A 23,129-nucleotide genomic window follows, 5' to 3' on the forward strand; every position below is an offset into this window, starting at 1 on the left:
AGGGTGGAACTGAAAGAAATCAGTATTTGTAGGGAAATGGTGTTAGGAAAATTGATGGGACTGAAGGCCGATAAATCCCCAGGGCCTGATAATCTACATCCCAGGGTACTTAAGGAAGTGGCCCTAGAAATAGTAGATGCATTGCTGGTCATCTTCCAGAACTCGATAGACTCTGGAACAGTACCCATGGATTGGAGGGTAGCTAATGTTACCCCACTATTCAGAAAAGGTGGTAGAGAAAAAGCGGGGAATTATAGACCGGTAGTGGGGAAAATGCTAGAGTCCATTTTAAAAGATGTAATAGCAGAGCACTTGGAAAGCAGTGACAGGATCGGATGAAGTCAACATGGATTTACAAAAGGTAAATCATGCTTGACTAATCTACTGGAATTTTTTGAGGATGTAACTGTTAAAATAGATAAGGGAGAACCAGTGGATGTGGTGTATTTGGACTTTCAGAAGGCTTTCGATAAGGTCCCACATAAGAGATTAGCGTGCAAAATTAAGGCACATGGGATTGGGGGCAAGGTATTGACATGGATAGAGAACTGGTTGGCGGACAGAAAGCAAAGAGCTGGAATAAACGGGTCGTTTTCCGAGTGGCAGGCAGTGACTAGTTGGGTACCGCAAGGATCGGTCCTAGGACCCCAGCTGTTCACAATATATATTAATGATCTGGACGAGGGAATTGGATGTACTATCTCCAAATTTGCAGACGACACAAAGCTGGGTGGGAGGGTATGCTGTGAGGAGGATGTCGTAAACTCCAGTACGATTTGGACAGGTTGGGTGATTGGGCAGAAACATGGCAAATGCACTGTAATGTGGATAAATGTGAGGTTATTCACTTTGGTGGCAAAAACAGGAAGGCAGATTATTATTTGAATGGCAATAGATTGGGAGAAGGGGAAGTGCAAAGAGACCTGGGTGTTCTTGTGCACCAGTCACTGAAGGTAAGCATGCAGGTGCAGCAGGCGGTTAAGAAGGCAAATGGTATGTTGGCCTTCGTAGCAAGAGGGTTCGAGTACAGGAACAAGGATGTCTTGCTACAGTTGTACAGGGCCTTGGTGAGACCGCACCTTGAGTATTGTGTGCAGTTTTGGTCGCTTTACCTGAGGAAGGACGTACTTGCCATGGAGGGAGTGCAGCGAAGATTCACCAGGCTGATACCTGGGATGGCAGGAATGACATATGAGGAGAGATTGTGTCGATTGGGCTTATACTCACTGGAGTTTAGAAGATTGAGAGGGGATCTCATCGAAACCTATAAAATTCTGTCAGGCCTGGACGGACTAGATGCAGGAAGGATGTTTCTGATGGCCGGGGAGTCCAGAACCAGGGTCATAGTCTAAGGATAAGGAGTAAGCCATTTAGGACTGAAATGAGGAGGAATTTCTTCACCCAGAGAGTGGTGAATCTGTGGAATTCTCTGCCACAGAGGGGGGTGGAGGCCAGTTCATTAAATATATTCAAGAAAGAGTTGGATATATTTCTTAAGGCTAAAGGGATCAAGGGATATGGGGAGAAGGCAGAGACAGGGTACTGAATTTGGATGATCAGCCATGATCTCATTGAATGGCGGAGCAGGCTCGAAGGGCTGAATGGTCTACTCCTGCTCCTATCTTCTATGTTTCTATGTAAAAGACAATTGTGTTTGCAACCAATTTCAGCCAGAAGTGCCGAATGGATAATCCTTCTCGATCTCCTCCTGAGGTCCTCACTATCACAGATGCCAGGCAACAGGGCCTGACAATATCCCAGCAGTAGTGCTGAAGACCTGTGCTCCAGAGCTAGCTGCACCCCTAGCTAAGCTTTTCCAGTACAGCTACTTCTACCCGAGTATATGGTAAATTGTACATGTATCTCCTGTCCACAATAAGCAGGACAGATCTAACCTAAACAATTACCGACCTATCAGCCTACTTCCAATCATCAGCAAAATGATGGACGGGGTCATCAACAGAGATATCAAGTGACACTTATTCACCAATAACCTGTTCACTAATGCCCAGTTTGTGTTCCGGCAGGATCACTTGGCTCCAGGCATCATTACAACCTTGGTCCAAACATAGACAAAAGAGCTGAATTCCAGAGGTGAAATGAGAGTGACTGCCCTTGACATCAAGGCAGCATTCAAGCGATTGTGGCACCGAAGGAGCCGTAGTAAAACTGAAGTCAGTTCCTTCATTGTCGCTGGGTCAAAATCTTGGAACTCCATACCTAGCAGCATTGTAGGAGCGCCTTCATCACCTGGACTGCAGTGATTCAATAAAAAGGCCTACCACCACCTTCTCAAGGGCAACTAGGGATCGACAATAAATGACGGCCTTGCCACCGATGCCCACATCCTGAAGAATGAATAAAATAAGATGGGATCTCACAGCGCCCTGCATCCGTTTCACCCACCTCTGCCAGCTCTAATCTCAATGTCACAATTTAAAGGGGAAACATTGGCATGTAAAGCAGTTAAAAAGAACGGTCATTAAATTTAACGTAATTTTTCTCTTTGCAGTGTTGAAAAAGATCCATAAATTATACATGTTCGATAAACAATTTTCTTGTCAAGAGAAGGTAATACAAGGGTGTTAAGCATTCAGATGTGAACCATGTTGATTGGAAATTCTACCCTCTTTTCTCTTCATACAGTAAATGAGTATCTTGGTATCCTTATCAATAAAGCTGTGCCTGGCATAATGCAAGATATGATTGAGTAAAATAATATGTAAAGTTCCACGGTTAAGAAGGCAAATGTTATGTTGGCCTTCATAGCGAGAGGGTTTGAGTACAGGAACAAGGATGTCTTGCTGCAGTTGTACAGGGCCTTGGTGAGACCACATCTTGAGTATTGTGTGCAGTTTTGGTCGCCTTATTTGAGGAAGGATGTTCTTGCCATGGAAGGAGTGCAGCGAAGATTCACCAGGCTGATACCTGGGATGGCAGGAATGACGTATGAGGAGAGATTGGGTCGATTGGGCTTGTACTCGCTGGAGTTTAGAAGAATGAGAGGGGATCTCATTGAAACTTATAAAATTCTAACAGGACTAGACAGACTAGACGCAGGAAGGATGTTCACGATGGTCGGGGAGTCCAGAACCAGGGGTCACAGTCTAAGGATAAGGGGTAAGACATTTAGGACAGAGATGAGGAGGAATTTCTTCACCCAGAGAGTGGTGAACCTGTGAAATTCTCTACCACAGAAGGCAGTAGAGGCCAATTCATTAAATATATTCAAGAAGGAGTTGGATATATTTCTTAAGGCTAAAAGGATCAAGGGATATGGGGAGAAAGCAGGGACAGGGTACTGAAATTGGATGATCAGCCATGATCTCATTAAATGGCGGAGCAGGCTCGAGGGGCCGAATGGCCCACTCCTGCTCCTATCTTCTATGTTTCTATGATTCATATTTAAGAAATGCCACAACTTGTGGAAAGCTGAACATTCTTTGTGCATCATTTACAGGAAATCAGCAATGACAGGGAATACTTATCAATAAGTAACAGTAATCTAATTGTTCAATGGGTGCAAAGTCTATAGACATAGAGATGAATGTAATGATATTATAAACTGATTTAAAGGCTATCAGTACACACCTATTGACAAGTGATGTGGTGAAGTTTTAAAAGAAAGGAGATGCAAACCATTATGGCAAATCATGTGTTCACATTTTGTTATTTCATTTTAATATGAAATATTTTTAACATAGACCAGTCCTGTACATTGAAATGTAAAAAGCACCTGACAGTGAGCAACAGGTTTGAACTTTGATTTATTGTTGAACCCTAAATGCATTTCCTGTGACACATATTCAACAGTGAGATAATAAAAAGCACATTCATAATGAATCACAGAATCACAGAATCACAGAAACCCCACAGTGCAGATAGAGGCCATTTCGGCCCATCGAGCCTGCACCGACACATATCCCACCCGATCCCCATAACCCCTACACCAACACCAACACATATCCCACCCTATCCCTGTAACCCCACGTATTTAATCCCCCTAACACTAAGGGTCAATTTATCATAGCCAATCATCCTAACCTGCATATCTTTGGACTCCAAGTTATTGAAGTCTCATTGGTATTTGTTCTGCTACATTTCTAATTTAATGTCTTAAAAAGCCAACTTCCTTCCTTTAGGGACTTTTACCTCTTTAATGGGGCACGGCTTTGACTTTGAGCGATAGTGTAAAATGGCTGATAGCAAATTGGCAGCCAGTGTTACATCTCTCCTGATTTTTATTTCCATTGACTTCAGACAAACCAATCTTGCACTGGGGCCACAAACAGGCGGTAGGCCCCTTATTTGCATATGCAAAGTGCCTAACACCTATTTCAGACGATTTTTTATCATTTCCCATATGACGGGCAGCACATATATGTGTGCACTTCCTGCCCACCATATTGGGGGCTTAGTAGAACCACTTTCACCCAAAGACTGGGCGCTATATGGCCAAATTTTTAGATCAATGTGTCTGGAGCACCTGAGGGAGGTCTATTTAAAAATTATAAATTTTACTCCTTTTCATCTGTAAGACTTTGGAGGAAACAGTCTTTCATAGACCTTTCAATGTGATGCTTGCATGTGGGTGAGGTGATATTCCTGCCCCTTGTACTGAGTCTGAAAGTCAAGTCCAGAAACTGGATCTAACTAAAATACTGATTTCTGAAATTAATCACTGAACTGAAGATATTGAATATCGTCTGCAGTATATATCCCAGCTCTAAAGAAATAAGCATAGCTAATCTAATCATCAAGGATAAAGTTTCCACATTCTGGCTTATCAACAGAACAAAGAACCTGCCTCCAGTCTCACAGATAGCTGTGGTCTGGCCTCCTTCTTGTAGCTTAATAGAGAAAGATAGTTTCCATCTTAACTCTAGTTATTTCTAGAGCACATTTACCCCTGTATTTCATGTTCCATAAAGTAAGTATAGCACATAACTTTTTCTTATTTCTTGTAGGACAAAATTTCTGCTTTTATCACACAGAGCAGTACCAAGAAAGAAAAAGAAACATTTACATTTACTGTATAAGGCGCCTTTCATGACTATCGGACATCTCAAAGTGCTTTACAGCCAATGAAGTACTTTTGGAGTGTAGTAACCAAGGTGGAAAAGAGTAGAATTAAAGGTAAATTGAGAATTTGTAAAGTGACACGAAGATTGGGTTTTAAGACTAAGGGAGCTAAGACAAAGCTGTCCAAACTACAGACTGTGGCCACATGCGGTCCCCGAATCCCTTGCGATCTGGTGCTTGATGTATAATTCAGAAGAGGAGGCCACTATAACGCCCCTTTCCTCCATTTGGGTATTTACCGCCACTTCTCTGGGCCTACAGCCACCTCCATACGTCACCTCCTGGGAAGTGGCAGTAAGCGTGGCACAGAGCAGGGAAATCCATTGGAATGCTAGGCCACGCCCTCCCCCCCCATGGTGGGCAGGAAGGAGCAGGCAGTGGCAGTTCCAATGGGAGATGAGAAATTCCAGTCAGGCAGTGGAGCACCTCAATATTCTCCATCACAATCTCATTTGAATTTGGACGGATTTGTAGAGAACAATTACCTCTTTCAAGTCATAATTGTGCAAAAGTAAATGTAATGCCACAGGATTTGAAGGTATATGGCATTCAATGTCAGGTATAGTATTATCAGGAGGAAGGGATGACAGCAGATTATCAGCAATCATAATTCAGTTGTACGCATTTGAAAGACTGAAAGCACTTATGCTTTTAATTTGGAGTCTTGGGAGAGCGTAGCTCAAATGGAGACTTGTGAGCTCTGTGCACCGTCTCTCTTATTTACTGTTGCTCTTGGCGTCTCTCAAAATCATGGCCCATTAGAGGCTACTTTTAATGCTTCGTGTGTGCCCATCTCTTGACACAAGTTGTAAATCACATGTTAAAAGATTTTTTAGAAAGTTTGTACATTTCATCACTTGGATCTGGATGACTGGTTATTTTGTTTACTTGTTTAAAAGAAATATTTATTTAAACTTTTATGTCAGGAATTGGTGTAGAGCCATCTGTGTGTGACTGCGTGCTTTTATGATCACAAAAATTAGCCTTACAATATGAGGAGCTAACACCTAATTTGATGGCAGCTCAGGGTCTGTGATGCCATTGGAACTCTGAGGGTCTCCTCTTTTACGATAACAGAACTGTTCATTTGCCATCAACAATATTCTTTCAAGGTAAAATTGCCTTAAGATGGCATTCCCACAAGGTGACTATTCATTCTGTGTCAAAGCATAAAACAGCTGCCTGATAATAATTATTGAAGTAATAATTTGCTGACATCACCTGTAAGAATTTGTAAAACAGCACAAAATGTGTAAAGCGTAAAGCATTGGTTATGGTCCTACAAGGTGAGAAAGTTCAAATTTTCTCAAAGTGAAGTATAGGAGCTTCTGAACATTTCAAGTAATATGATAGACTGAGCAGACAGCCTTTGATTAAACAGATAGTCAGTTCATATATCGTAAGGGTGCTCTTGGCCAAGCAGTGAGTAGATGATATTATTATCATTGTTAGATTGCTCTCTCGCTGGGTCTCTCGCATTTTGTTCTCTTTCAGGCATGGCTGTTCTCCTTGATGATGAAACCTTTTTTTCTGCAACAAATCAAACAGGACAATTCTTAGAGGAGTTCAGTAAACAAAAGAACCCAACCCATTGCTAACGACACGAAACTAGGTGGTGTTGTGAGGAGGATGCAAAGAGGCTTCAAGGCAATTTAGACAAGTTGAGTGAATGAACAAATACATGGCAGATGCAGTATAACGTGGGTAAATGTGAAGTTATCCACTGTGGTAGGAAAAACAGAAAGGCAGAGTATTATTTTAATGGTGATAGATTGGGAAATGTTGATGTACAAAGGGACCTGGGTGTCCATGTACACCAGGTCACTGAAAGCAAACATGCAGGTGCAGCAAGCAGTTAGGTTTAAACAGTGTGCTGCGATTTGGGTGAGTCGGGGAGTTAGGTGAGGAGTGGAAGGAGGAGCTCCCTTGCTTCGCCTTTGTTTTTCCTAACTTTTCACCCTGTAGGAATTGGTTCTTACTTTACACCAAGGAAAGAGTCCGAGAGTGGGAGCAGTCAAACAACAACAACTGCGGAACCGCTAAAGTGACGTCACAACCAGGGAAGGAGCTGATTGGTAAGTAGGACCTGGTGAGTATTTCTACAGTTCAGTCGTTAAAGTAAAAGTAAGGTCTCTAGAGTAAGTAGTGTTTAAAGGGAAGTAAGGTCCCGAGTGTATTTAATATTCTTTCATTTAAAGAATGTAAAGGGAGTAAATTAAGGGTAGGACATGGCAGGGCAGCTCGGCAGTGTGGAGTGCTCCTCCTGTGCTATGTGGGAACTAACTATACAGGGGGATGGGATACGGAGTGGAGCTATAGTAGGGGGTGATGCACAGCCAAATATAGAGGAAAAAAACAAGTCAGCCTGGAAGGCAGAGCAGATATGTAATGGCACAAGAGAGTATGGCAAGGCTGGATGGCATTTATTTTAATGCAAGGAGTCTTGCGAGTAAGGCAGATGAATTGAAGGTATTGATGAACACATGGGAGTATGATATTGTTGCTATCACAGAGACATGGTTGAGGGAGGGGCAGGACTGGCAGGACTGGCAGCTCAATATTCCGGGGTATAGATTCTTCAGGCGAGACAGAGGGGGGGGGGGGTAAAAGAGGAGGGGGTGTTGCAATATTAATCAAGGAGTCAATTACTGCTGTAAGGAGGGATGATATCTTAGCAGGTTCCTCTAATGAGGCCATATGGGTAGAACTTAAAAAACAAAAAGGGGCCAAGCACTTTGCTGAGAGTGTACTATAGGCCCCCAAATAGTCAGGGGGAGATAGAGGAACAGATATGTAGGCAAATCTCAGAGAAGTGTAGAAATAATAGGGTAGTAATAGTAGGAGATTTCAACTTCCCCAATATTAACTGGAATAGTCAGAGTGTGAAAGGCTTAGAGGGTGCGGAATTCTTAAAAGGCATCCAGGAGAGCTTTTTGAGCCAGCATGTAGAAAGTCCTGCAAGAGAGGGGGCGGTACTGGACGTAATTCTAGGGAATGTAGCCGGGCAAGTGGTAGAAGTGTCAGTAGGAGAGCATTTTGGTGACAGTGACCATAATTCGGTGAGATTTAAGGTAGTCATGCAAAAGGACAAAGATGGACCAGAAATAAAAGTTCTAAATTGGGGGAAGGCCGATTTTAATATGATAAGGCAGGATCTGGCCGAAGTGGACTGGGATCAGCTACTTGTAGGAAAATCCACATCAGAGCAGTGGGAGTCTTTCAGAAAGGAAATAGAGAGAGTACAACGCCAATATGTTCCCGTAAAGGTCAAGGGTGGGACCAACAAGCCCAGGCAACCCTGGATGTCAAGGGATATACAAGAATGGATTAGGAAAAAAAGGGAGGCTTTTGGCAGATACAAAGGACTAAAAACAGTGGAAGCCTTAGAGGAGTATAGAAAGTGCAGGGGGGTACTTAAAAAAGAAATTAGGAGAGCGAAGAGGAGGCATGAGAAAACAGTGGCAGGCAAAATAAAGGAAAGTCCCAAGGTGTTTTATAAGTATATTAAGGGCAAGAGGATAACCAGGGAAAGAGTAGGGCCCATTAGGGACCAAAGTGGCAATCTGTGTGCAGAGCCAGAAGATGTAGGTGAGGTTTTAAATGAATATTTTACATCTGTGTTCACTGTGGAGAAGGACGATGCTGGCATAGAAATCAGGCAGGGGGATTGTGATATAGTTGAACAAATTAGTATCGAGAGGGAGGAGGTACTAATGGTTTTAGCGGGCTTAAAAGTGGATAAATCCCCAGACGAAATGTATCCCAGGTTGCTGTATGAGGCAAGGGAGGAGATTGCAGGAGCTCTGACACAAATTTTCAGAATCTCTCTAGCCACAGGGGAGGTGCTAGAGGACTGGAGAACAGCTAAAGTAGTACCATTATACAAGAAGGGTAGTAGGGATAAACCAGGGAATTACAGGCCAGTGAGCCTAACATTAGTGGTAGGGAGATTATTGGAAAAAATTCTGAGGGACAGAATTAGTCTCCACTTGGAGAGGCAAGGATTAATCAAGGATAGTCAGCATGGCTTTGTCAGGGGGAGATCATGTCTAACCAATTTGATTGAATTTTTCAAGGGGGTGACTAGGTGTGTGGACGAGGGTAGTGCAGTTGATGTAGTCTACATGGACTTCAGTAAGGCTTTTGACAAAGTCCCACATGGGAGACTGGTCAAGAAGGTAAGAGCCCATGGGATCCAGGGCAATTTGGCACATTGGATCCAAAATTGGCTTAGTGGCAGGAGGCAGAGGGTGGTGGTCGAAGGTTATTTTTGTGACTGGAAGCCTGTGTCCACTGGTGTACCACAGGGATCGGTGCTAGGTCCTTTGCTGTTTGTAGTGTACATTAATGATTTAGATATGAATGTAAGAGGTATGATCAGTAAGTTCGCAGACGACACGAAAATTGATGGAGTGGTAAATAGCGAGGAGGGAAGCCTTAGGCTACAGGACGATATAGATGGGTTGGTTAGATGGGCAGAACAGTGGCAAATGGAATTTAACCCTGAAAAGTGTGAGGTGATGCATTTTGGGAGGACTAACAAGGCAAGGGAATACATAATGAATGGTAGGACCATAGGAAGGACAGAGGATCAGAGGCATGGATTAGTGCCAAACAGGTAGTTAACAGGCATTTTTTAGCCTAATCCCTATCTTGGTGTGCATGTACATAGATCCCTGAAGGCAGCAGGACAGGTCGATACGGTGGTTAAAAAGGCATATGGGATACTTGCCTTCATTAGCCGAGGCATAGAATATAAGAGCAGGGAGGTTATGATGGAGCTGTACAAAACGCTAGTTAGGCCATAGCTGGAATACTGTGTGCAGTTCTGGTCACCACACTTTAGGAAGGATGTGATTGCATTGGAGAGGGTGCAGAGGAGATTTAGAAGGATGTTACCTGGGCTGGAGCGCTTCAGCTATGAAGAGAGACTGGACAGGCTGGGGTTGTTTTCCTTAGAGCAGAGAAGGCTGAGGGGGGACCTGATTGAGGTGTACAAAATTATGAGGGGCATAGATAGGGTAGATAGAAAGGAACTTTTCCCCTTAGTAGAGGGGTCAATAACCAGGGGGCATAGTTTCAAGATAAGGGGCAGGAAGTTTAGAGGGGTTTTGAGAAAAACTTTTTCACCCAGAGGGTGGTTGGAATCTTAAACTCACTGCCTGAAAGGGTGGTAGAGGCAGGAACCCTCACAACATTCAAGAAGCATTTAGATGAGCACTTGAAACGCCATAGCATACAAGGCTACAGACCAAGTGCTGGAAAATAGGATTAGATGGCCGGTGCAGACATGATGGGCCGAAGGGCCTCTTTCTGTGCTGTATAACTCTATGGGCAGGATTTTCATTGGGCCGTGGAGGTGGGATTGGAGGCGTGTGGGGGGTTAAAATCCCGAAATCGGGAGGCATGAACCCATCCCGCCCCCAACCCGCCTCCATGCCAGTTTCAAAGGAGGCGGGTACCCGACCCGTACTGGGACCTGCCTCCCCGAGGCGGGAAGGGGATTAGTGCCAATTAACTGCCTGTTAACAGGTAATTAACAGGCAGTTTTTAGCCTAGTCCCTATTTTTAATGTTGAAGTGTGGGATTCCCGACGGCTCCAAACCACGCCAAGTTAGAGGAGGCGGACCGTCGGGATGAAGGGCTTGGAGGGGTCGAGATGTCCGGTGTTCAGGTGAGTGATGGGTGCATGAGTGCAAAGGTAAGTGTGTTTGGTGTGTGTAAAGTGTTTAAAGAAGTTTTACATACCTTTACCTTTACAACCTTCCTTCCTTCAGGTCTCGGGAGTCCCTCATCTCACCGGCACAGAAAGCAGAATGGCGGCGAGCTGTCAAAAATTGCAGCATTCAGCTTTCTGTTCTGGGGAGATCTCTAAATCAGCCTGAGAGGAAGGAATTAACCTGGAGTACAGATTGTCAATGTTTGACAGCTTCAAACCGCTGTGAAACACTGATATTTCATCTGTCAAAAGGTCTTGATAGATGAAATATCAATCTGTGACATCACCTGTTGCCGGGTGGCCTTTAATTGGCCTGCTGAGCCCGCTGGGCGGGCTCAACAAGGTCAATCAAGTCAAAATCGCGTGGGTTGGCTAGAACTTGATGGAGGCGGGACTACAACCCCGAAATTTGTAGTCCCGCCTCCTACCCAACTCCTCAATGAAAATCCAGCCCTATGACTTTATGGGGGAGAAATTCAATATAGCCCCGTTTGGGGCGCTAACTTCGCCCGGAAAAATTAGCGCCCCCTCGCCGGAAATTGGTCGGTTGCGCCGCAAAGGGAAGCGGGGCGCTACTGGAGGCGCCCCACCTCCCTTTTGGGGCGCTGCGAGTGAATATCTTGGCGCGACGTGCCGCAGCGCCACACGCTGCGGCACGTCGCACTGCGGTATTGCAGGCCTTCCTCCCCTTCTTAAAGGGGAGGGGCCTTGTGCAGCGCGATCTGGGGCCCAGTTGGGCCCCTGGGGATCAGGAGTGCAGACAAAAGAGCCCGGCACCCAAGAGAAGTGCCGGGCTCTTGGAGCGCAGCCGGCACTCCACGGGGGGCGAGGGGGTTCCGGAGGCCGGGGACGGGAGCGCAGGCAGGTGCTGGCAGGTGGCCAACAACAAAAATGGCCGCCCCGCACCTCGCCTTTAATTTGCACCTCCCCGGCCGCAGGTACGCCACCCTGACCCTGTCGGACATAGCGTCCGACGGTAAATCAGGGAGCGCTCCCGAAGATTGCGGCCAGGGCGTGAGCGGGGCGCTGCGCACACCGATGACGTCATCGCCAGTGGCGCAGCGCTATTGGTTAGCACCACCACTAACCTCCCGCTGAGATTTGCTGGAGGCGTGGGCAGTGCCGCGCCCAGGCGCTAGTTGGTTTGCGCCCCGCTTAGCGCCCTCTTAAGGCACTAACGAGTGGCGCAACCAACTGAATTTTTCCCCCTATGACTCTAAGGCAAATGCTATGTTGGCCTTCATTGCAAGAGGATTTGAGTACAGGAGCAAGGATGTCTTACTACAGTTATACAGGGCCTTGGTGAGACCACACCTGGAGTACTGTGTGCAGTTTTGGTCTCCTTGCCATAGAGGGAGTGCAACAAAGGTTCACCAGACTGATTCCTGGGATGGCAGGACTGTCGTATGAGGAGAGATTGGGTTGACTAGGCCTGTATTCACTAGAGTTTAGAAGAATGAGAGGGGATCTCATTGAAACGTACAAAATTCTGACAGGGCTAGACAGTCTGGATGCAGGGAGGATGTTTCCCCTGGCTGGGGGGTCTAGAACGAGGGGTCTCAGGATACAGGGTAGGACATTTAGGACTGAGATGAGGAGAAATTTCTTCACTCAGAGGGCTAGTGAACCTGTGGAATACTCTACCACAGAAGGCTGTGGAGGCCAAGTCACTGAATATATTTAAGAAGATGGTAGGTTTCTAGACACAAAAGTCATCAAGGGGTATGGGGAGAGAGCGGGAATATGTTGTTGAGATAGAGGATCAGCCATGGTCATATTCGGCTCGAAGGGCCGAATGGCCTACTCCTGCTCCTATTTTTCTATGTTTCTAAAAGATGCAGCAGGCAAATAATGTCAACTGTGGTATGGAGAGTTTGTTTTAAAATGAAAGTTAGATCAATTCAATTGTGTAGTGTAGTGTACAAGCACAGTACTGAATAGCAAAAGAAGAAGAAAAACTGCAATAACTAGAAATCTGAAACAAAAACATGAAATGCTGTAAATATGCAGTAAGACAATCAACATCTGTAAAGAGGAAAGACAGGTTATGATGTTTCTGGTGTGCACCCTTCACCAGAAGGGCAGACTGAAAGATAACGGACAGCTTAGTACGGTTAGAAAATTCAGATGGAAAAAGAGAAAGAGGGAGAGAATCAATAAATGACACAGGGGAAGTAAATAGGTTGACTGACCTGCAAACTGCTTAATAGAAAACTATTTGAGGTGGTGACAAAACAGTCCAAGAAGGGAGTCAGAGATGGAGCATGTAACAGTGAGGAATGAGGAATTGGAATCTTGGTAAATGAAATCCTTGAGAAGGAGAGAGAGAGCAGGTAGCAGCATCGTCAAAGTCATCAATATATTGGAGGAAAAGGTCAGGAAGGGTGCCTGAGTAGGAATGGGAACAAAGAATATATTCTACAAAAAGACAGGCCTAGCTGGGATTCATGTAGATTCCCATAACATCACCATTCATCTGGAGGAGGTGAGTGGTGTTAAAAGAAAATAAAAAGCAAAAACTGTAAATTATGGAACTCTGAAAATGCTGGAATTCAGCAGGTCAGTCAGCATATATGGAGAGAAGACACAAGTTAACAATTCAGGTGAAATCTGCTAAAACAGAGGTTGCTCAAAGTGATAACAAGTTCAGCCAGGTACAGGGGGGTGGTGGTGGACAGGGACTGGTTAGCCTGTTTATCAAGGAGGAACTGGAGGGTTCAGAGACTATCTTAGTGAGGGATGTGTGGTGAAAAGTTGACCAAATAGAGATGCAAAGAACAGTGATCCCAGTTTGAATAATTGAGTATGCTGTCCATTAATAAAAGGGTCTCCTCCCACCTCACCCACCTCATTATGCATTGACTTAACTGTCTGAGCCATATATCTGGGTCTTTTGGATAGTAGGAACAATTAATGCCCTTTGAAGTGGCCTAGCGAGCCATTCAGTTGCCTTTAACATAGAAAAAATGCCCCAAGATGTTTCACAGAGACGTAAAGAAAAAATGAATGCTGAGTCAAAGAAAGAGATATTAGGAGGGGTAATCAAAAACTTATTCAAAAAGGTGAGTTATAAGGAGGGTCTTAAAGGAGGAGACAAAGATGGAGAGTGGCAGGGGTTACAGAAGAGATTCCAAACTGTGGGACCTAGGCGGCTGAAGCCACGGCTGCCAATAGTGGGGCGAAGGGAGGGGAGATGCACAACAGGCCAGAATCAGAGGAAAGGAGAGTTCAGGGAGTGGAGGGGCTGTAGAGCTGGAGGAAGCTATAGAGATAGGGAAGAGCAATGCCATAAAGGGATTTAAGTGCAAGAGATGCTCTGGCTATGATCAGATAGATAAGAGTGGAACTAAGCGAGGGTAGTCCCACTGAGCTGGGCAATGAAAGAGGATGGTGTGGGCGACTTTGTCAAAGACTGCACAGAGATCGAAGAGGATAAGGAGAAAAAAAGACTTGCATTTTTATAGTGCCTTTCACGGCCTCAGGATATCCAAAAGCACTTTATAGCCAATTAAATATTTTTCAAATGTTATAATGTGTGAAACGCGGCAGCCAATTTGTGCACAGCAAGCTCCCTCATACAGGAATGTGATAGTGACCAGATAATCTGTGTTTTAGTAATATTGGTTGAGGGATAAATATTGGCCAGTACACTGGGGAGAACTCCTGTGCTCTTCTTCGAAAAAGTGCCGTGGAAGCTTTTATGTTCACCTGAGATGGCAGTCAGGGCCTCGGTTTAACGTCTCATCCAAAAGACAGCACCTCCGACGGTGCAGCACTCTCTCAGTACTGCACTGTCGTGTCAGCCTAGATTTTGTGCTTCAAGTCTCTGGAGTGGGACTTGAACCCACAACCTTCAGACTCAGAAGCGAGAGTATTAGCATTGAGCTATGACTGACACAGGAGAGACAATGCACCACAGTCACGGTCACATAGAATATAATTTGTAGATTTTGTTAGAGCCATTTCAATGCTATGCCAGGACGCAAATCTGATTGGAGAGATTCAAACTGGGTTGTGGGAAAGATGGTCACGGATTTGGGAGGCGACAACATGTTCAAGTACTTTGGCGAGGAGAGGGAAATTGGAGATGGGGTGGTCATTTGCAAGGACAGAAGGGTAAATATTCAAATATATATTCTAGTACTCCTTATCAGAGTCAGATATTTGAGTGCTCAACTCGTTTGCCGACAATCCCAGAAAAATGCATTTGCAAATTACAAATCAGTTCATAAATGGCTTATACAATCTTCAGTCTCTGCCAGCTCTGGAGAGCCAGTGAATTCAGTTAGAAGAGTTCACAGCACTGGACTGTCTTAATCAGACAATCTGTGCCATTAGACTTGTGTGTTCCACTTCATAGCATAAACCTTGGCCATACAACTCTGAGCGTAACATAAAACTCCAAATGTGCTTACAACAAGAGGTTTTTTTTTGATTAAAAATAAAGTTACATTGAAATCTAGAAAACATGAGTACTTACTTGAAATTGAACATGTACAAAGTATTGCAACTACCAGAAACACCATCAGCACAATTAGACTGCTAGCAGTCGGTATTATCCACGATAGCTTATCACTGGCAGGACCTGTTGAGAATTATTGAGGCCATGCATTAATAGCTGTGTGGGATTACATACCACAAAGCAAGACTTAAGACTTCAAACTTTAAAAAAAATTTAACTATTAAATAAGCTCACCTGCCCACAACCATGAAGATGATGTGATCAGTTTGGCAAACATAATTTATAAGGTTCCGATGCCCTCCGCCACTTTAGCAGTTTCCAGTTTCCTGGCCCCAACCATCTCCTTTTCACTATGGACGTCCAATCCCTCTACACCTCTATCCCCCACCAGGACAGCCTGAGGGCCCTCCACTTCTTCCTTCAACAGAAGCCCAACCAGTCCCCATCCACCACCACCCTCCTCCGCCTGGCTGAACTTGTTCTCACATTGAACAACTTCTACTTTGACTCCACTCACTTCCTCCAGATTAAAGGTGTTGCTCTGGGGACCCGCATGAGCCCTAGCTATGCCTGCCTTTTCGTGGGATATGTGAAACAATCTTTGTTCCAGTCCTATTCAGGTCCCCTCCCTCACCTCTTTTTCCAGTACATCGATGACTGTATCGGTGCCGTTTCCTGCTCTTGCCCAGAACTAGAAAATTTCATATACTTTGCTTCCAATTTCCACCCTTCCCTCACCTTCACATAATCCATCTCCAACTCTTCCCTTCACTTCCTTGATTTCTCTGTCTCCATTTCTGGGGATAGGCTATCGACAAACTTCCACTATAAGCCCACTGACTCCCACAGCTACCGGGACTGCACTTCCTCCCACCCCGCTCCCTGTAAGGACTCTATTCCATTCTCCCAGTTTCTCCATCTCCGCCACATCTGTTCTGACGATGCCACCTTCCATACTAGTGCCTCCAATATGTCTTCCTTTCTCCTCAACTGAGGATTCCCCTCTACTGTGGTTAACATGACCCTCGACCGTGTCCGTTCCATTTCCCGCACTTCTGCTCTTACCCCGTCCCCTCCCTCCCAGACCATGATAGGGTTCCCCTTGTCCTCACCTTTCACCCCACCAGCCTCCACATTCAATAGATCATCCTCCACCATTTCTGCTACGTCCAGCGTGATCCCACTACTAAACACATCTTCCCCTCCCCCCCCTTCAGCATTCTGAAGGGACTGCTCCCTCCGCAACACCCTGGTCCACTCCTCTATCACCCCCAACACCCCTTCCCCTTCCCACGGCGCCTTCCCATGCAAACGCAGGTGATGCAACACATGCCCTTTCACTTCCTCCTTTCCCACTGTCCAGGACTCCAAACATTCCTTCCAGGTGAAACAGCGATTCACTTGTACTTCTTACAATTTAATATACTGTATTCGCTGCTCACAATGCGGTCTCCTCTACACTGGGGAGACTAAACGCAGATTGGGTGACCACTTTGCGGGACACCTCCGTTCAGTCCGTTAGTGTGACCCTGGGCTTCCGGTTGCCTGTCACTTTAATTCTCCGCTCCACTCCCACTCTGACCTCTCCATCCTTGGCCTCTTACACTGTTCCAATGAAGTTCAACGTAAGCTCAAGGAACAGCACCTCATCTTTCGATTAGGCACTTTACAGCCTTCTGGACTCAACATCGAATTCAACAATTTCAGACTATAACCTCGGCCCCCATGTTTTCTTTTCTCTCTCACATGGCAGCTGTTGATGATTCTGCCATTGTCATTTACAACTCATCCTGAGTCATCTTTTGTTTCTTAACTTGTCCCATTACCATCTCCTTTTGCCTTGCACTATCATCCCTTTTGTCATTTAATCTCTCTTGCCCTCCACCCTATCACAGGCCTTTCCTTTTTGTTCTTTCCTCCCTCCCCCCCTTTCCCTGCCCTGTTTGGACGGCGCATGACTTTCTTTATTGCTCTGCCGGTAGCGCCCCACTCTCTGAGGTTAGTGCCCTAAGTTAGGAGTGTGGCGCTTGATTTAGTGCTCTACTTCTCTCTTGGAGCACTAAATCAAGCGCTACACTCCTAACTTAGGGCGCTGTGGTTCAGTTAGTAGCGCACTTGCCTCTGAGTCAGAAGGTTGTGGGTTCAAGTTCCACTCCAGGGACTTGAACACATAAAGCTAGGCTGACACTCCAGTGCAGTGCCGAGGGAGCGCTGCACTGTCAGAGGTGCTGTCTTTTGGATGAGACATTAAACCGAGGCCCTGTCTGCCCTCTCAGGTAGACGTAAAAGATTCCATGGCACTATTTTGAAAAGTAGGGGAGTTATCCCCGGTGTCCTGGCAAATATTTATCCCTCAACCAACATAACAAAAACAGATCATCTGGTCATTATCACATTGCTGTTTGTGGGAGCTTGCTGTGTGCAAATTGGCTGTCGCGTTTCCCACATTGCAACAGTGACTTCACTTCAAAAAGTACTTCATTAACTGTAAAGCGCTTTGAAACGTCCGGTGGTCATGAAAGGTGCTATATAAATGCAAGTCTTTCTTTTTTCATCTCGGTCATTAATATAGATTATAAATAGCTGAGGCCCAAGCACTGATCCTTGTGGCACTCCACTAGTTACAGCCTGCCAACCGGAAAATGACCGGTTTATCCCTACTCTCTGTTTTCTGTCCATTAACCAATCCTCTATCCATGCTAATATATTACCCCCAACCCGTGAGCCCTTATCTTGTGTAGAAACCTTTTACCTTATCAAATGCCTTTTGGAAATCCAAATATACTACATCCACTGGTTCCCCTTTATCTACCTTATTAGTTACATTCTCAAAAACTCTAATAAATTTGTTAAACACGATTTGTTGATGCTGTCTAATCATATTATAATTTTCTAAGTGCCCTGTTACCACCTCCTTAATAATGGATTCCACCATTTTCCCAACGACTGACGTCAGGCTAACTGGCCTGTTGTTTCCTGTTTTCTCTCCCCCTCCTTTCTTGAATAGCGGGGTTACATTTGCAGGTCACAGAGAGCGTGTGCTTGCCTATGCCAGCTGTGTATTGTGATAAGCATGAGCATGCCTGAATTGTAAAGTCTCAACTTTGCTTGTGAAAATGTCTTCCAAACTAATCATGGCACCAGCGCAACATTCATATAGATATTTTATTCAAATCGTAAAAAGGCAATCATACAACTTAAACCACTTCAGGTCTGCAGAGTCCAAAGATTTGTATAACAAAAGGCACGGGCATTCTTACCTTGGTTACTAACAGAAATCCGTTCAGTGATGGGTGCAGACAGTGTCGAGTGGTTCACCTGACAGGAATAATTTCCACCTGTATTCCAGTCAAATACAGAAAGATTCAAGAAACTTGTGATGGAGAATGAGCCGTCTCTGTTGGAGTAAAGGGTCCCATTCTCAGTCCCATTGGTGATTAACTGTCCATCTTTAAACCAGGACACTTGAATGCTAGCAGGATAGAACTCCAGTGATGAGCAGACTAGCTGTACACCTTCATTAGGGTAAGGCAGAGTCTCTGCTCTTAACTGGACTGTTGGATGAGCTGAAAATCAATTATAACATATTATTAGACCTCTACTGTTCAGGCTGCCTGTCATTTTGTATTGAATACTCCCAAGAGCTTGATCAGGACACACAGGGGACGATTCTCAACTGCCGACCATCTGTATCTCACCTAAAAAAACAGGTGGCTAGCAATTGAAAATCAGGGAGGGGGCCTCTAAAGAGGCGAGCTGCCCACCTGTCTGAAACAGGCAAGAGGCGCCTTAAACATGCAAATCATGGTCCCTATGGCAGTTGTAGAACCCCGAGTGCAATTTTAAGGTACAATTGGACGGAGATTGCATTGTGAACACTTCTCCCAGTTATACCAGGCACTGAGCAGCCTAATCAGTGGCACTTAAAGGGTGGGAGGACAGGAAGAGCAGGAGTGCTCCGGCCTCACTTTGCACAGTTTGGGTGCTACTTGAAAATCGCCCCCACACTCAAACTCCTGCACCAAATACATATACATTTTGTGACCATAGTATTTTGCTTTTGTATTTTCTCTCTCCACAGATGCTGCCTGACCTGCTGAGTATTTCCAGCATTTTCAGTTTTTACAGACTGATACCTGGGATCTTAGGAATGACGTATGAAGAGAAATTGGGTCGATTAGGCTTATATTTGCTAGAATTTAGAAGAATGAGAGGGGATCTCATTGAAACTTATAAAATTCTAACAGGACTAGACAAACTAGATGCAGGAAGGATGTTCCCGATGGCGGGGGCGTCCAGAACCAGGGGTCACAGTCTAAGGATAAGGGGTAAGCCATTTAGGACTGAGATGAGGAGGAATTTCTTCACCCAGAGAGTGGTGAACCTGTGGAATTCTCTACCACAGAAGGCAGTTGAGGCCAACTTATTAAATATATTCAAGAAGGAGTTAGATATATTTCTTAAGGCTAAACGGATCAAGGGATATGGAGAGAAAGCAGGGACAGGGTACTGAATTTGGATGATCAGCCATGATCTCATTAAATGGCGGAACAGGCTCGAGGGGCCGAATGGCCTACTCCTGCTCCTATCTTCTATGTTTCGACGTTTCTATGTTTCTATTTCAGATTTCCAGAATCCGCAGTATTTTGCTTTTGTATTCACTGTTCCAATGAAGCTCAACGTAAGCTCGAGGAACAGCACCTCATCTTTCGATTAGGCACTTTACAGCCTTCTGGACTCCACATCGAGTTCAACAATTTCAGACCATAACCTCTGCCCCTATCTTTTTTTTTTCATTTTTTTTCTCTCTCTCACATGGCAGCTGTCGATCATTCTACCATTATCATTTACACTTCATCTAGAGCCAGCTTTTGTTTCTTAACTTGTCCCATTACCATCTCCTTTTGCCTTGCACCATCCCTTTTGTCTCTTAATCTCTCCTGCCTTCCATCCTATCACAGACCTTCCCTTTTGTTCTTTCCTCCCCTCTCCCCATTCCCTGCCCCTACACTTGCTTAAAAACCGGTTCCATCTCCAGCTTTTTCCAGTTCTAACGATGGGTCATCGACCTGAAACATTAACTCGGTTTCTCTCTCCACAGATGCTGCCTGACCTGCTGAGTATTTCCAGCATTTTCTGTTTTTATTTCAGATTTCCAGCACCTGCAGTATTTTGCTTTTGTGATACAACTCTCTTTGTTACTAGGCCTGACCATTTACACTTGAGTTAAAGATCATAAACACTCATAAAACAAATAAAACAAGCTGTTCTTAAATGTTGCACAATTATTTCTAAACACGTTAAACAACTTAAGCCATCTTTTGTTTCTTAACTTTTCCCATTACCATCTCCTTTTGCCTTGCACCATCATCCCTTTTGTCTCTTAATCTCTCCTGCCTTCCATCCTATCACAGATCCTCCCTTTTGTTCTTTCCGCCCCTCCCCCCTTTCCCTGCCCCTGCACTTGCTTAAAAACCTGTTCCATCTCCAGCTTTTTCCAGTTCTGATGAAGGGTCATCGACCTGAAACGTTAACTCGGTTTCTCTCTCTACAGATGCTGCCTGACCTGCTGAGTATCTCCAGCATTTTCTGTTTTTATTTAAGCTATTACTATATGGCTGTCCCTCAGTAGAGTGTGCTCTTTCACAACACCATGTCAAATACATTCTTTGTGATTTGCTCCCAAAATTTGTGGTTTTTCAGCTGTTTTCAACTTTTAAAAGATCAGCAAAAGTTCATGCAGTTGAACAGTTAAATGGATTAATAATGCTAAACAGAGCATTTTGCACATTGGGATGGAATTTTCTGTCTATTTGTCCTGGAAAAATACTGCAATCGAAGTGCAATACCCACTTCTGCTGTAAAAGATTGTTAAATTCAGACATAAGTAACTTACGCCCGTTCTTACACTATGGCCGAACTTCCTCACTCTTTTATACCCGTCTATCGATCCTTGCACCCGAACGCATCTCAACTCATTATAATGGCTCCACCCACAAGCTAAAGTCAGAGACATGAATTTCTTGCAATTACACTGCTTCAAAATGGGTGTAGAATTAAGCCCAGAATTCTAAGTGCAGCAAGAAAGTCATTTTTCTCATGCTTTATTAAGCAATTATTTTTATCCCCACTGAGACCAGCTCTGTATTTTTTGTTTCTTTGAATGCATTTTTATGGTATCCGTATAAGTCACATTAAGAATTGAACGCTTCTACGATTGCACGTACTTAAACATGGCGCGCCTAATGTGAATGAATGATGGCTAGATGGCTTGAAACTTTAAACCTACTTAAAGAAGGAATATATGGTGTGAGTTTGACACTTTTCTTGGATCCCGATTGTTTATGTTGATTGACCCCCTCATCTCTGGAATTAACCTAGTGAATCGTCTCTGAACTGCCTCCAATGCAAGTATATCCTTCCTTAAATAAGGAGACCAAAACTGTACGCAGTACTTATGTGACTCGGTGTCAAATTTTGTTTGAAAGAGCTCCTGTGAAGGGCCTTGGGACGTTTTACTATGTTAAAGGCACTATATAACTGCAAGTTGTTGTTGTTATTATTATTATTTCTTAATTCTCTACTTTCTGTTCTGCAATATATTGAGAAATGCTGGTTGTGAAGTATAAACTATTAAAATCAGAAGAGTGATAAATACATGGTGCTTTTGAGTTGTAGATGTAAAACTCACCTTCCACTGTTAGGTGCGTGCCTTTACCGACTGCTGTTTGTGAAGGGGGAGGTATTTCAATAGAAGCCCAACAGAAGTAAATGTCGGAGTCATGTACATGCAGATTGTAGAGTATTAAAGATGCAGAGTTTGTTGAGAGGTTCAGTGTAATGTCAGCACGTTCTGTACAACTCCCGATAGAAGTAAAATTAACTTTATTTTCCATATGTTGACACAACGGTTGTACACTGGTGTTTCTTGTCCATGTAATCCTCAACTGTTCTTCTGTATAACTGTATGAGCAGTTTATTTGTGCTTTGTCCCCCTTCAATACTCTGAGCTCTGATGGTGTCTGGGAGACAGTTAGATTTTTGCTTTTCACTGGAGAAAACATAGAAAGGATTAACAATTTACAATATACAATCACCCATCAGCAATGAATATATTCTGTGCTGAATGTAAAGCTCCGTTAATAGTTTGTAGTTCAGTGGGAATCAGGGGATTAATTGGGTCGGTAAAAAAGACCAATCTGAATCTTTTCCTCTGAAAAGAAGTAAAACTGTCTGGATACATTGATGGTTTAACACCTCGCAGCACCAATCTGTTAAATGAAATCTGTGCAAACCCATTTCTAAAATTGTAAAATTTAATAACCTCCTTTCTTCAAATCATGGCTTACCCTTGCGTAGTTTTTTTGATTCTTGTTCTCAGCTCATTGTTTTGTGCCGTATAATAGAGCCTGTCTTTCTTTGCGGCCTCTGCTGTCTTCCCTGTATCTGCTCGCTCCTTATCTATGTCTCCATGCACTCAATATGATACGGAATAAAAATGGGCTTTGCTATAAGTGTCACTGGTAGACAATGTAAAAAAATACCTCCACATGTACAAAACTGGATGTAAAAGTGCAGATGGAGCAAAATATAGGATTTACCTTGGCACATATTTGGTAAAATTTGAACAATGCGTAGCTATGATTTCATATATTTCACAAGTTCAAAAATCCCTCTCAGGAACAACTACTTGCACTTTTATACCATCGTTATAATGCAATAAAACATCCCAAAGCCCATCACAGAGATAAAAATAACCAGACGCTGAGCAGTCTGTTAAATGATTCTCGGGAATGCAGCAAGAGCCAAGTCCGTGGCACTACGAGTAAATGGCAGGGCAGCTCGGCTGCATGGAGTGCTCCTCCA

General features: G+C 44.2%; 1 protein-coding gene across 1 annotated transcript; it reads right to left on the reverse strand.

Moving 5' to 3' along the window:
• Positions 1-3,695: 3,695 nt before the first annotated feature.
• On the reverse strand, positions 3,696-22,874 carry LOC147107683 (immunoglobulin kappa light chain-like). The gene is made up of 5 exons (XM_086006073.1): positions 22,865-22,874; positions 21,955-22,314; positions 18,524-18,829; positions 15,282-15,386; positions 3,696-6,612 (listed from the first exon to the last, which is right to left on the reverse strand). Exons 1-5 carry the CDS (start codon positions 22,872-22,874, stop codon positions 6,473-6,475), a joined length of 921 nt encoding a protein of 306 aa, XP_085862199.1. The 3' UTR covers positions 3,696-6,472.
• Between the last annotated feature and the right edge of the window lie 255 nt (positions 22,875-23,129).

This window comes from Somniosus microcephalus, chromosome 14 (assembly GCF_052327205.1).
Source record: "Somniosus microcephalus isolate GS21.2 chromosome 14, FLI_Smic_1.0, whole genome shotgun sequence".
Classification (NCBI taxonomy): Eukaryota; Metazoa; Chordata; class Chondrichthyes; order Squaliformes; family Somniosidae; genus Somniosus; species Somniosus microcephalus.